The sequence below is a fragment of the Abramis brama genome (assembly GCF_963993115.1).
Source record: "Abramis brama genome assembly, chromosome: 9".
NCBI lineage: Eukaryota > Metazoa > Chordata > Actinopteri > Cypriniformes > Leuciscidae > Abramis > Abramis brama.
Window position 1 is genome coordinate 41,606,317 of NC_139971.1, and position 15,445 is coordinate 41,621,761.

The following is a 15,445-nucleotide window of genomic DNA, read 5'->3' on the forward strand; positions in this document are numbered from 1 at the left end:
TATCCAGGTAAACCTAGTCGGTTATGTCTTAAGTGAGCGTAAACAGTTGTAAAATCAGATGTAAATCAATATATTGAATCCGTGCATTAGGTGACAACTTTTAATATACCTGCTGCTCTCTGTGTCCTTAATGTTAACCAAAATAGATTAGCTGACTGAAAAACTTTTGTAGCAATATTTAATTCATGCAGACTATGCTGTTTTTTTTATTTTATGATTTGATTACATTTTTGTAGTATTTCTTTACCTTATTTTTTACATGTAGTATTTCCTACCTGAAAAAAATGTCTCTGTTCTGTTGTGTTTGTCTCATTGCTCATGATTTGCTTTAGATTTTACACTGATTGTTTACTTAATTGCATAAGAAGTTTTTACTTACATTTTGCTAGTTTTGCAGTGTTATTGAAATGCATGTTCTTTAAGAAAGTAGGCCCACTCTCTTTGACTATGAAAACCCTTCCGTTACTGTAGACGTGTTTTTTGGCAGAAAAAAAACCTGAGACCTTCCTGTCTTTTTTTCATCTTTTTTTCTTCTGTTCAGGCTGAAGAATAACAGTATTACAGCAGAAGGTTGTGCTGCTCTGACTTCAGCGTTTAATTCAAACCCTTCAAACCTGATAGAGCTGGATCTGAGTGAGAATAAACTAGGAAACTCTGGAATAAAGAAGATCTGTCCTCTGTTGGAAAATACACAATGCAGATTAGAGAAACTGAAGTGTGTATTCATTTATCTTCATTTCTGCATGATAACATAGATTTATAAATGTCCATTTGATTAGATTAACTGAAAAAAATCTGTTTCATTTAATCATTTTAATTAACTTTACATATTTTATGAAACATTTAGAAATGCAAATGAAGCAGGTGTTGTCAATAAGGCATTGGTTGCAGTACTTAACATGTATGTTTTTGTATGTATATGTATAGTCTTTCAGGCTGCAGTATCACTGAAGAAGGATATAAAAGTTTGACCTCATCTCTGAAATCAAACTCAAGCCTGATAGAGCTGAATCTCAGAGGAAATGATCCTGGACGATCAGGAGTGAATGAGCTCATTGATTTACTGCAGCTTGAAAGCTGTAAATTAAAGAACATCAGGTGAGAAAAGCCTTTGATTTTTCTAAATAAGCCACAGACAGAGTCAGAGGTGTGCAGCTAAGTAGATGTGACAAATGGCCAATGCAGAATTAGAATGGCATGAAAAGGAATTTACTGAATTGCAATTCAGCAAAACTGGAAATATTTACCAAAACTATGACTTTAACACATTCTACACGTTGCCATATTTTATTGCTTTACTGGATCCATAAGGAGGATGAGAACTGCAAAAGGCATGACATTCTAACAACATTATTTAAACAATTATTATTCTTTTTTATTATATCTAAAAAAAAAAAAAAGTAGTTTATCCTTTTTTCTTTTCTTTTCAATTATCAAATCTAAATGTTCTACTTCCTGTAGGTTTTTGAAAAGTGATGCTGCACAGGAAACGTGGGACTATCTCACTGAAGTTCTGGGTAAAAGTCCAGTAATACTGACAGAACTGGATCTGAGTGGAGATAAATTAGGAGATCTTGATGGAGAGAAGCTCTCTGCTCTTTTGATGGACCCTCATTGTAAAGTGGAGAAAATGAAGTGAGTCAACAATTTATACATTATAACTTATGTTTATTCATTATAAAAGACTGTCAGGCACTTGTGTGAGCAGATATGAAGAGCTGTTGATCTGATGTGTGTTAAATATGTACTGAATAATAATTTATGGTGTTTCTGTGTTTAGGCTGAATAACTGTGATCAGACAGAGAAAATCTGTTCAGTTCTAGCTACTGTTCTCTCTAAAACCATCCTGAAAGAGCTGAACCTGAACAACAGCCGTCTGCTGGACTCTGGAGTTAAAGAGATCTGTGAGGGACTGAAGAAATCAAAACTGAAGATTCTTAAGTGAGTACAGTTCACCATCAGATACACTCAACACCACAGCAATCACAAGGATATTTTATATTTACTGAATCTGCTTGCCTCCTGAAGTGCAAAAAAATGGAAGAATACTCACTGTTTTGGTCACTGAATACTCATTATTAAAGGGGGGGTGAAATGCTCATTTTCACTCAATCTCCTGTTAATCTTGAGTACCTATAGAGTAGTATTGCATCCTTCATATCTCCAAAAAGTCTTTAGTTTTATTATATTTATAAAAGAAAGATAGGCTGTACCGAGTCTTTCCGGAAAAAAACGAGCGGCTGGAGGCGGGCCGTGTGGGCGAAGCTAAATCTGTGCTTACGCGCCGAGCTAACAACACAGAGACATTTGAAGCAGTTTTACTCACCGCCCGGTTCCAATCATGACCGCGAACCTTTATCATTGCGACTGCTCCATCCTTAAGCATTAGACGATCTGCAAATCCGTCGATCTGGGCTTTGTTTATAAAACAATCATCGTCAAAATGCAGAGAACAAACAGTCTTACACAACTCCGTTGATGCTCAGGAAAAACAAACTCCATCCACTGGTCCCTTAACGCTGGGTTCTTTGGGAATCTGTGCAGGGTTGTCTTGCCCTGGCAACCAAAAACCCACTTCTTTGGTGACACTGACTTCCCTAAAGCCGAGCAGAGCGCTTTGATGGCGTACTGCTTTCGCTCTCTTGCTCTGGTCTACGAGTGCGCGCGTGCCCGTGCTCTTCCGGGAGAAGTGCCCTTAGGACCCATATAAGGAAATTAGGGATGTCCTGATCCGATCACGTGTTTTCAGACTCGATCGGAATCGGACGTTACCTCCCGATCAGGACTCGGATATATATGTATATATATTCTCATTATTTTTTAACACATCTATATTTATGCGGTGGCACAGAGTTACGCCGGTTTCACACTGCACGCGTTAGCAGAGCGTAAGCAGCGCAGGAGCAGTGCGTATGGTAAGCAGGAGCAGGACACGCGCATTTTTCTTTCACACTGGCAGCGTTTGTCACGCGCAGCTGAACCGCGGGTTGTGTACAGACAGAGTACTCTATAATGGATAAGTTGGCATTGCTTTTTTTCGTTTTCAAATACATTTAAGAGAAAAGACTTGTCAAGAAGCTTATTTTATATAACTTTTGGTTCATCTTTGTTTTTATTGTTCTGGCAACAAGTTTGTTTTTGGACATTTGTTTTCTTTTTAAATTGCTGTTGGTCATTTGATTGACTGTTTAAAACACAATAGATATCATCAATGCACTTTTTGGATAAAACTGCGGTGTATTTTGGCCATGATCAATGTATTGTCACTTTAATTCAACAAAAGCGGCGCAGCAAAAATAGACTCGGCGCCGAAACGATCGCGACACTTCTGCTCTGTTACGCCGTAGCAGATAGTACTTACAATAGTTAGTAAGGTAGTTGTAGTAGCATTTAAGCTTAGATATGGGTAGGATTATGGGATGTAGAATGAGATCATGCAGAATAATGATGTGCTTTATAAGTACTAATAAACAGACAATATCCTAGTAATATGCAACTAGTAATTAGCTATTAGTTAATAATGAGAACTGGATACTAAACTACCCTGAACTAAGTGTTACCATTTTTTTCCATAACAGCGGTGTTATCTCTAACAAAAACTAAAATGAAAACTTAAAGGATTTTTGTTACTGGTAAGAAACAATTACACAATTGGGAAAAAAACTAAAATAACTAAATTAAACTGAAAAATATTTTGTTACTTTAAAAGTAGACACAAAAATGCCACAAATTAAGTTTAAAGTTAAGTCAAATTTTGTATAGTTTAGTTTTTATAAACAATATATTATATCAAACATGAATACACAAAAGTGTGTTTAAAGATACAATATGTAAGAATTTTAAGTATCTAAATATCCAAAAACCACTTGCACAGTGTTATATATTTCTTTCAATTGTGTGCTTACATTATCCTAAATGTTTCCAAGAATTTGTAAATTCAAAGAAATTCACAATTTTAAATAGTGCCCGTCCCTTGTAACTTGTCGCCTGTCAATGACGTAATATCCGCGCTATCCCTGGTTTCCGCTCGTACTGCCATAGTAACCATGGCGACAGACGTGGACAACTGTGTTATATCTAGCGGTACGCTCACGCTGTTGTTGTTTCACTCAAACATTATGGACCATGGCAAGCAGACTTTGGGACAAAAGGAGAACTAAAAAGAACCGTTTTCGACCAAAAAATCCAGAAAAAACACATTATATAAAGGTTATAAATTGATTTGCATTTCAGTAAGTGAAATAAGTATTTGATCCCCAAGCAAAACATGACTTAGTACTTGGTGGAGAAACCTTTGTTGGCAAGCACAGAGGTAAGACATTTCTTGTAGTTGGTCATCAGCTTTGCACACATCTCAGGAGGGATTTTCCACTCCTCTTTACAGATGCTCTCAAAATCCTTAGTTTCTCGGCTGTCGCTTGGCAACTCAAAGGTTCGGGTTCCTCCACAGATTTTCTATACGATTAAAGTCTGTAGACTGGCTAGACCCCTCCAAGACCTTAATGTGCTTCTTCTTGAGCCGCTCCTTTGTTGCCTTGGAGGTATGTTTTGGGTCATTGTCATGCTGGAAGACCCATCCACGACCCATCTTCAGTGTTCTGGCTGAAGGACGGTACATGGCCCTGTCCATCGGCCCCTCAATACAGTGACGTCATCCTGTACCTTTACCACAGAAACAGCCCAATGATGTTTCCACCTCCGTGCTTGACTGTAGGGATGGTGTTCTTGGGGTCATAGTCAGCATTTCTCTTCCTCCAAATAGTCAGCATTTCTCTTCCTCCAAACACGGCAAGTTGAGTTGATGCCAAAGAGCTCAATTTCGGTCTCATCTGACCACAGCACTTTCTCCCAAGCCTTCTCTAAATCATTAGATGTTTATTGGCAAACTTCAGATGGGCTTGAACATGTGCCTTCTTGAGCAGGGGACCTTGCTGGCGCTGAAGGATTTCAATCTGTTGCGGCATAGTGTGTTACCAATGGTTTGCTTGGTAACTGTAGTCCCAACTGCCTTGAGATCATTAACAAGCTCCTCCCATGTAGTTCTGGGCTGATCCCTCACCTTTCTCATGATCATCCTTACCTCATGAGGCGAGATCTTGTATGGAGCTACAGACCGAGGGAGATTGATTTTTCATTTTGTATTTCTTCCATTTCCGAATAATCACACCAACAAAAGTCTCCTTCTCACCAAGCTTCTTGCTGATGGTCTTGTAGCCCATTCCAGCCTTGTACAGGTCTACAATCTGGTCCCTGACATTTGACAGCTCTTTGGTCTTGCCCATGGTGGTGGAGAGGTTGGAATGGAAGATACAGATTGTGTGGACAGGTGTCCATTGCGACAGGTGTCCAAGTGACAGGACTAATCTGTTTCACATTGGCACATAACCAATTTGCGGGAGGCAGAATTCTTGCTGGTTGATAGGGGATCAAATACTTATTTCACTCGATCAAATGCTAATCAATTTACAACCTTTCTATAATGTGTTTTTCTGGATTTTTTGGTTGATATTCTGTCTCTATCCGTTAAAATAAATCTACCATAAAAATTATAGACCCTTCATTTCTTTGTAAGTGGGAAAACTTACAAAATCAGCAGGGGATCAAATAATTATTTCCCCCACTGTAAACGTGTTAACTGTGTTACATGTAACAGCCTTAATAAAATGTCTTTATCTGTTAATATATTAACCATAAAGTGCTAAAACGAAATGTACTGGGAAGTGGGAAGTAGATGTGCAAGTGTACGGTAATGAACATGCACATAATTGTTGTTGTGGGCTCTTCAAAATGTTTGCAACTTTATTAAAGAGAGTTTCTGTATTATAAATTTAGATTTTTAGAATTAATTTTTAGAATTACCTGGTTAAAATGTGCTGCATTAAAGAGGCATGCTCACTTTGATGTAAACAACCCTAACACGGAGGAGAAGCATAAATGAATGAAGAAGATGGGCTGAATGAATAAGCAAATTCACTCTCTGACAGTGGATTGCGCTGGCAGAACAGCCCCTCCGTAAACAAAACTCTGCTTTTTGTTTGACATCTTCTTGACACAGAGAAGGAAGTCAAACAGTATTTAAATGTTTTAATTTTGATACTGTCACATGTCTACTGGGAAGAAAACTTCAAAACTCAAAAAACTAAAACCGACAATTTGTAAATATTGTATTTGATGAACATTTCTAAGTACACTGATCATTCTCATTCAGTTTAAGTTCTAATTCATCTGATAATTTAATTTGAAACACAATGTTACATTTAATTCAAGTTTCATGTTTTGTAGACTTTCAGACTGCAGTATCACAGAAGAAGGTTATAAAGCTCTGGCTTCAGCTCTGAAATCAAACTCTTCACACCTGATAGAGCTGGATCTCAGAGGAAATGATCCTGGACAATCAGGAGTGAAGGAGCTCTATAATGTACAACAGAGTTTGTGGAATCAGCTGAAAACACTGAGGTGAGTGTTATTAAGACAATAAAATGCAATAGTTTTTAGCTGGAGGAGAATTAAACCATCAAAAAGAAATTTATAAAAGCTTTGAAATGACTAAATGACCTTTAAAATATTCTGAAATAGATCTTTATATGGCAAGTAATATCAATGTACTTCCTATATCTTCAGCAGTGGTGTAGTCGGGGCCATACGCACATATACAATATATACTTTTTGCCCAGGGCTGTTTTCGTATTATGACTTCTAAGGATTAATATTTGCATGTAAAAGTCTATAAGCTGTTGTCATTTTAGCTGCCCCTTTAACTGTGTCTCCAAAACCATGGTTTTGCTACAAAAACTATAGTTTAACTATGGTATTGTTGTACAATTGGTAATCAATACCCCAAAAAACAGTTAATTTTCGCAAGGGAAACTGTCTCAGACTCCCGTCAGTTCCACTCGATGCTTTGAGTGCACCTCTCTCTCTGCATTAAAAACGACATAAGGAAAAATGGTGGTGAGTGAAGACACTCTGATGCATTGCCAGATTTTATAAAAAAAAGTAAAAAATATTAGGAAAAGCAGAATAAAAAGCACACCCCAAGTGGTACTACATCCATGATGCAAAACGTCTCGGTTACGTTTGTAACCCTCGTTCCCTGAAGATGGAACGGAGACGTCACTTTGGTGACTGACGAATAGGAATCTCACTAGAGAGGCCAATCTACTTTGAGTGTAACTAAAATGAGCCTATGCACATTGGCATGCGATAATTGAAATTAGTTGCTCTGCCTCGCAGCGGGGGTATATAATGAGCAACAGGTGCATCGCATCTTCAGGTTTTCGCACTGGAAAAGGAAGCCACATCCTTCCCCGAAGGAGTTATGTGGAGATATACATTTGGAAGTTACTAGGGTGACTACAACCTCGTAAGAGATGGGTTCTCCCAAGGGAAAGACACAGGCTTACATTTAGGAGCAACCGTGGAAAAGTACACATATACAACATCCCCTTAGTGTCACACATGTTGCAAATTAGCTCTACGAAATATTAATAATCAATAATAACTGGTTATAATTGATTATTAATATTTGGATCAGTTAATACAATTAACTTAATGTTGTAACTTAATTTTGCAATCAATTAACCTGTTTGTCCCGTGAACACTAAGTGTTAATTGTTTATTAATTCTAAGAAATGTACATTTCTGGGGCATGGGAAATGTCTTTATTACTTTACAGTACTACTAAGAGCAAGTAGTCAAGATCTATGATTTAGTGACAGATATGAGCTTGAGACATGGACAACTTTACGTGTGACATGAACAAGATTTTATTAACTAGTCTAAACACTTAGACTACTCTAACATACACACACATACATGCATACAGTTTACCAAGGGGAAGAGAGCTGAAGCAGAATACAGGAAAGCAAGAAGTTATAGCATTGTTTTAGATTCGGCAGATCAACAGCCTTGAGCAAACCATCAGTTTAGTTCTAACACGCCCTTCTTTAAAAGGGGTAAGGATTCTTAATGTATCAAATAATGAGACTAAGTTTGATACTTGCATGTCTCGCCCATTTGAATTAAACTGTCCTGATGCAATTTGTTGAGGCTCCAGTTGATCTTTGCTGATGTGGTCTTGATGAGAGAGAACCAGTGGTAGTCAGAGTATCTTTGGTGAATGGAAAGACAAGGCCTGGCACAAACTTGGAGGGTCCTTAGAAACTTCTAGTTCAGCGTCATCTTCACGTCAGCATTTCAGAAAGGGACTAAGAAAGAAGAAAAAAGAGCTAAGAGAGAGCTAATCTTGTGATCAGTGATTTTTAAAACATGAAGATGTCACACTCTCTGGAGGTGTGTGAGCCAATAAGAAGTGTTTTCTTTTGGAGGGAAATTTATTAACGACCCATTGTTCAAGCAGGCCTTTGAACATGTAATTTGATTGGATGTTTAACACAAGAATCTTTAAGATGCTTATAATACTAATGCGTCACAAAGTTAGCAAAATGTAATGTAAATTAACAAATGGGGGACGAAGATTTATAGAGACTAAACATCCCACACATATGATTTTGGTAAACCATAGTATGCAACAAAGTCTGAAACATTAATCCCAAAAGTTTACAAGAATACAAAGGCCAAACCACATAAAAGGAAAATCATTAGAAGGGAAAATTAGATACATGTTTACACATTTCTCAAGTGTTTATATATAGAATATATAGGATTAACGGTTTATTTCTCTTCCTCAGTAAGAATTAAGTGAGCGTCACAGCCCTCTGCAAATTCCTTTTTGGGGTCGTAAAAGGTCTTATCAATCTTAATGATCCTGTAACAGGAAACCAGGTTCTGCCAGTGTGTTAGCTTCAATTGGGATGTTAGTTTTGAGGGAAGTTTCATAAACCTTTATTGGGAGAAGATTAGGTCATTAAATAAATGAATAATTTGTGTGTGTCTGATTGGTCCAGATGCTACACACATATGGCACCCAGTCTAGACCCGGTTCACAAGTTTACAGCGGAATATAGGCCTGGCGCCGGACACTCCGCCACGTCCGGCTGCCATGGGTGACGGGACTCAACAGGGTCTGCCCATAGGGACTCTGGAGCAATTTTGGTGCAGCATGCCAACACTGAGCATAGAGTACCTCTCGGTACTTCTACCCGTTTGAGATGAGAACACAGGAGGATACCGGCTCTACACGTAGACTATAGAATCTAGCGAACGTGTTGAGTGTCGCCCAGCCTGCAGAACTACAAATATCTGTCAGCGAGGCGCCATGTGCCAGCACCCAGGAGGATGCAACACTTCTTGTTGAGTGAGCTCGCATCCTGAGCAAGCAAGGCACGCCTTGTGCTTGGTAAGCCAAGGTGATGGCATCAACTGTCCAGTGGGCCATCCTCTGCTTGGAGACAGCCTTTTCCTTCTGCTGGCCAGACCAAGAGCTGGTATGAGGTCCAAAGGCTTTATGTTCTGTCCACGTACAGTCACATAGCGTGGATGGGACAGAGCTAATGTGGAACTACTTCAGCCATTCAGTAGGCTACTTGAGAAATAATCTGTCGACCATTTTTTAGAATGCACTGTATTTTTGTTTTGTAATTATTTATTTTAATTAAACATATGTTACCAGTGAACAACAACATGAAAACACTTTTTTAATGGTGGTTGAGGCAGGGTACAGAATATTAAACCACTTTTTTTGTTAGGACTACAAGAATGGTCTTCAAGTTTTTGGGTCCTACTGCAGATGAAGCCTGTCAGTATGTGAAAGGAATAGTGAGTGAAAACCCGTTACTCCTGAGAGAACTGAATCTGAGTGGACGTGAACTAGGAGACACACGAGTGAATCAGATCACTGCTCTACTGCAGGATAAACACTGTAAACTCAACACACTGTCGTGAGTATTGTACATTTAGTATTGTAGATTTAAATTATGTTAAAGACATCTTGTAACAAAAACACAATTCTCAGTTATGTTGGAATCAAGTACTTTGTGTTTGTAAATTCTCCTTCTTCTGTTCATTATTTTAGGCTGCGTAAGTGTGGTCTAACAGAGGAAAACTGTTCAGCTCTCGCTACAGTCCTGAGATCAAACTCCAGTCTGAAAGAGCTTGACATCAGCAACAATAATCTGCAGGATTCAGGAGTGAAGAAACTCCAGAATGGATTAGAAAATACAAACTGCACACTGGAGAGACTCAGGTAAGTTTAATGAACCATTGTTTCACTGTAAAACTTTTCACTGTAAATTTACAGTAAAATACTGGCAGCTGGGTTGCCAGCCACATACTGTATTTTTACAGACTTAGTACTGTAAACTGCATATACAGTATTGTACTGTAAAACGTTGTACTGTAAATTTACAGTAAAATACTGGCAGCTGAGTTTCCAGCCACATACTGTATTTTTACAGAACTAGTACTTTACAGTATTGTACTGTAAAATGTTGTACTGTAAATTTACAGTAAAATACTGGCAGCTGGGTTGCCAGCCACATACTGTATTTTTACAGCACTAGTACAGTAAACAGCATTTACAGTACTCCACTGTAATTACCAAATACAGTATATACCACATACTTTTACAATATTAAACTTGTCTACAGCAATAAATTGTATAGTAGTCACACTAGGAAAAAGAAAACAACATTTTCTGGGTTTTAAAACATTTATTTTGGTTAAAAGCAAAGATCAGAAAATTGCCTTCTGTGAACATGTTGGCTGAATTTTTTTAAACATAAAATTCAATTTTAACACTTAACAACAAACAGGTAACACTTAGCACTTAATTAAAGGGATAGTTCACCCAAAAATTTAAATTAGTCCATGTTTTACTCACCCTCAAGTCATCCTAGGTTTATATGACATTCTTCTTTCAGACGAATACAATCGGAGTTCTATTAAAAAATGTCCTGGCTCTTCCAAGCTTTATAACGACAGTGAATTGCTGTTTCTGTTTTGAAGTCCATACAAGTGCAAACGAAATCCCATTCAAAGTCTTCAAGTTTTTGCAGAAGTGAGGACACCTGTAGGCTTACAGTGTTCTTTTTTTGCACAACTTGGCCAGTTTTCTTTGAAGTTACTTGTCCTTTCTTTGTTTTTGATCCACGTTAAGGATTGATGTCAAGAAAGCGTCTAAAAGGCAGAAAAGAAAGAAAAAAAAAACAATGAAATATTATGGACTGAGTTTATATATTTTGACAGAGAGAGACAGCACAAAAGATGTGTAAATAGAAACCAGATAACGTTTTTAACGACTAGTTTGTTTGGATAAAACTGAACAACATGAAAAAAAATGCAATGTTGGATGTCGTGATCAATAACTGATATTTTTTCTGCCCTGGTTAAAATACATCAATTCAATGTGTCTGTTTACATGTGCACTGTCAACTAACTAAACTTTTGGAAGTGGGGTTGCCAGATTTAAAGTTTTATTTTTACAACTTTTAATATCATCCCCTCATCAGGTCCATCAGAGTATCAGTGGAAAGGCAGCCATAGACTCTGTTTATTTAGAGCACACATTGCCAGAATCCAGCCCAAACCTTTGTGACAGAAATAATTTAACTTTAATTGCAAGCCTTGCAATGTTTATTGCATACATGACTACATGATAATATTAAACATGACATTTACCAGACTAAAATGCATGTTTGCACCCAAAAATGAAAATTCTGTCATTATTGCTCACCCTTAAGACTTTCGTTCATCTTCTGGACACAAATTAAGATATTTTTGATGAAATCTGGGAGGTTTCTGTCCCTCCATTGACATCAATGTCATTGCAACTGTCAAAGCCCAGAAAGGTGGTAAAAACATTGGTAAATAGTACATATAACTATAGTGGTTCAACCTTAATATTATGAAGTGACGAGAATACTTTTTGTGCGCAAAATAACCCCAAAATAACGACATTGTTGAATAATCTCTTCTTTTACATGTCATTCTCCTACACTGTTTTGTGAGGATGAGTGGGCCGGAGCGTATTAAAGGATAACTCTTGCCAAAATGCAACCTAGGGTCTTTTTGTTAATCTACCCGAGGCAAACTTCCATTTAAAAGCTTAATTAGGATGGAAACACCACTTTTAAGTTTGACCGTATTTTCGTTTACGGTCAAATTGCCTTTTGAATGGGAGTGCTAGGGGCACGACTATGATAGCATTAAAAATCGCTATTTTTTTAAACACTAAGGAGGCTCGACACAACATGAAACTGTGCTGGAAGAATCACCAGGGGCTCTACACATGAACTCCAGCATTGAGAACATTGTTTGTGTACACAGTTTACTAAAAAGAAAGATTTTGAACAACTCGCTGAAGCTGTGTCCGCCGGCATTTTGACGGTGTTTAGTGTTTTATGCCCCCAACGGCGCCTTCCAGGCAGCGAGGGGATGGGTAGGTTTAATGTTGAGGGTAGGGTTAGCTGCCTCTAAGGAGCCATTGGGGGCTTAAAACACCATCAAGCCATTTTGACAGTCAAAAATAGTCGATCTAATAACTTTATTCTAGAGCTGCTGTAAAGCCAAAACAATCTATGTTACTGTAATTTCCTATTATCACTGTAAAGCTGCTTTGAAAATCTATATTGTTATAAGCGCTATATAAATGAAGGTGACTTGACACTGTTTACACTACATCAACAGCGTAGGAGAATGACGTGAAAGAGTAGAGATTGTTGAATAATGTCGTTATTTTGTTTTTGTGCACAAAAGGTATTCTCATCGCTTCATAATATTAAGGTTTCACCACTGTAGTTACATGGATTATTTAAACAATGTTTTTACTACCTTTCTGGGCCTTGAAAGTTGCAAAGACGTTTCTGTCTATGGCTGGTTCAGAAACCTAATTTCTTCATTTGTGTTCTGAAGATGAACGAAGGTCTTACAGGTTTGGAACGACATGAGGGTGAGTAATTAATGATAGAATTTTCACTAATCCTTCAACTGAAAACAACTTGCACTGACATATCTTAAATATGTGACTGCCACTGTTTTGTCTCAAGATGCACACCAGTAATGTTTTTTTTTTTTTATTAGACATTTTTATAAAAGCTGCTTTAATACCCTAATTTTATTAAGGCCTAGACCTGGCTTAAGCTAAGCCCAGTATGGAAACCAGGGCCATATTGTTCATACCAGTAGTCAGCTTAATAAATACTGTCAAGACAAGTCACAATTCAGTCTAATATTTATATGAATGGCAAATATGCTAATAACTAACCTCTGAACAAACTCAAGGTGCTGCCTCTTCCTGGTACTGCAAGCTGAAGTTCTAGGAGGAGGCAAACCACGCTGTCAGACCAGGCCAGGGATGAAGAGGCTGTGATCCTTTTCACACACACCTTGACCTTCCAAACGTAATGTCCAGCATTGGTTGCTTAGAGATTGACCTGTAATTGAAAAAAAAAAAAAGAATTAATAAATAATATTAATAATTAAAATAACTATTGTGGGTTCCACTGTGGTCCGATGTAGTTGTCTATCTGTTCATAGTTCTATAAATTAAAATTTTCACCTAAAAATTAAAATTGATTAGGGTTAGAACACTAAAACGCACTGCCATATTATTTTGCTTGTTTTAAGCATAAACTCACTAAATTTTGACTTATTCTTTCAGAAAACAAGACAATTTTTACTTGTCAATTAAATGCTTCTTCATGTAAGAATTTTAGATATCTGGACTGGAAACAAGAAAAAAAAAAAACACTAATTAAGAAAAACATATTTTGCAGTGGAGTGAGTAAATGATGACTTTTCATTTTAGGTTTAAACTTAAACCTTTAATGTTTACATACCAAATAAGGCGTGGACTCTCTGGCAAATGTAGATTGCTGGACATCAGAGTTGCAAATTCCTGAAACAATTTTTAAAAAGAATTAATAAATAAAAAAAATGTATTAATCTTCAGCACAACCATGATCAACAGAACCAAAACATAAAACATATTACAGATTAATGGGAACATGGATTTTCTTGTGCTAGCAAAATTCTGACAACGATTCAAAAGCACGATCACAGAACTGACACAGCATTTTGATAGCATTTTTTTTTTTTTTTTTTTTTACCACATAACGTTAGACTATAACTGTAACACTACTTAAAAGCACTTACATTAGCACTGGACCGTCATCAGATTAACTACAAAGCCTGAAACGAAAAAATATATATATTTTTTCAAAAGCAGGTATATATATATCAAAAGCAGGTCATGCAAATAACATGGTATATGTTGCCTATTATGTGAAATATCGAAGTTAACGTTAACGTTACTTGGTAAACAGGTGGAACAGAGTGAATTGTTTGCGCGGCCGCGGTAGTAAACCACGTTCGCAAAATCAAACCAAATAAGCATTCATGAAAACAATGTAGAAATGCGAACGCAAAAAAAACAAAATATATTGGCTTACCGTATCACTCAGTTGAACAATTTTCCATCTTTTCAAACTCTAAATCCCACTAATCGTCACAGGCGCAGGTTAGATTATTCAGATGACAAATTCTTCCATCCGTCTTCATGTAGCACGTTAATGTCGCCCATTTTTTGCTGCGTCACAGGCAACTAATGTTTGAAACACGAACCGAAGCTCACAAAAGCTTAAAAATTGCTCACAGATTCGCAGACACTGTTTATCTTGTTAACAGGAATGATTATTTTGTTCAGTTGAATCCCGCTGACAAATCAAGTTTGCCTGTAGTAGCTACTGTCGGCGCGCGTCTCATTTGAACTGAATTGAGCGCGAAAGAAATCAATCCCACAATGCAGTGCTTTTACAGTATGATACTGTATTACGAATTTATCGGGTTGAAAACAGAAATGTGCTGTATATTTACAGCTGTTCTGTAAAATATACAGCCTAATACTGTATTATGGAAATACAGTACAATTCTGTAGGAAATTCGCTGTAAATTTACAGTAAAGTTTTACAGTGTTGTTTTAAATATTAAAGTTAAGTTACTGTAGTGAATTAAAGTAACAGGAAAAAACATGCCTCTGTCAAATTATTTTCTTTACTTACAAGAGAAAAGGCATTTGATGATTTTTATGATATAATTTTTTTAAGTGATATTAATTGTATAACTTTTTTATTTTTTAAATCTCTTTTCTGAAGACTTTCAGACTGCAGTATCACAGAAGAAGGTTATAAAGCTCTGGCTTTAGCTCTGAGATCAAACCCTTCACACCTGATAGAGCTGGATCTCAGAGGAAATGATCCTGGACAATCAGGAGTGAAGGAGCTCAGTGATTTACTACAGGATCAGAACTGTCAACTCAAGACACTGAGGTGAGACGTGATGAAATAACACAAAATAAATATGCATGCTAAATATTCATACAAAATATATATATATATATATATATATATATATATATATATATATATATATATATATATATATATATATATATATATATATATATATATGATTCCATAAAATCGGCTTGTCTTTGTAAAATGCCACAGCTTTTTAAATATTTGAACGTACACTTAACATTAGTCAATC

General features: G+C 36.9%; 2 protein-coding genes across 2 annotated transcripts in view; both read left to right on the forward strand.

Annotated features, from left to right (window-relative positions):
- LOC311089879 (uncharacterized protein) overlaps positions 1 to 15,445 on the forward strand; it is an 832,216-nt gene that overhangs the window by 183,035 nt on the left and 633,736 nt on the right. The gene's annotated exons all lie outside the window — the stretch shown is intronic.
- The window catches only part of LOC311090048 (uncharacterized protein), a gene marked incomplete at its 5' end in the record, with an annotated part of 50,783 nt that overhangs the window by 28,324 nt on the left and 7,014 nt on the right, over positions 1 to 15,445 (forward strand). Inside the window, 8 exons of the mRNA XM_084125144.1 lie at positions 542 to 715; positions 928 to 1,098; positions 1,462 to 1,635; positions 1,781 to 1,942; positions 6,284 to 6,457; positions 9,649 to 9,840; positions 9,975 to 10,145; positions 15,052 to 15,225. Of these exons, the coding sequence (XP_083981270.1) occupies positions 542 to 715; positions 928 to 1,098; positions 1,462 to 1,635; positions 1,781 to 1,942; positions 6,284 to 6,457; positions 9,649 to 9,840; positions 9,975 to 10,145; positions 15,052 to 15,225 (1,392 nt within the window). The remainder of the gene's footprint in view (positions 1 to 541; positions 716 to 927; positions 1,099 to 1,461; positions 1,636 to 1,780; positions 1,943 to 6,283; positions 6,458 to 9,648; positions 9,841 to 9,974; positions 10,146 to 15,051; positions 15,226 to 15,445) is intronic.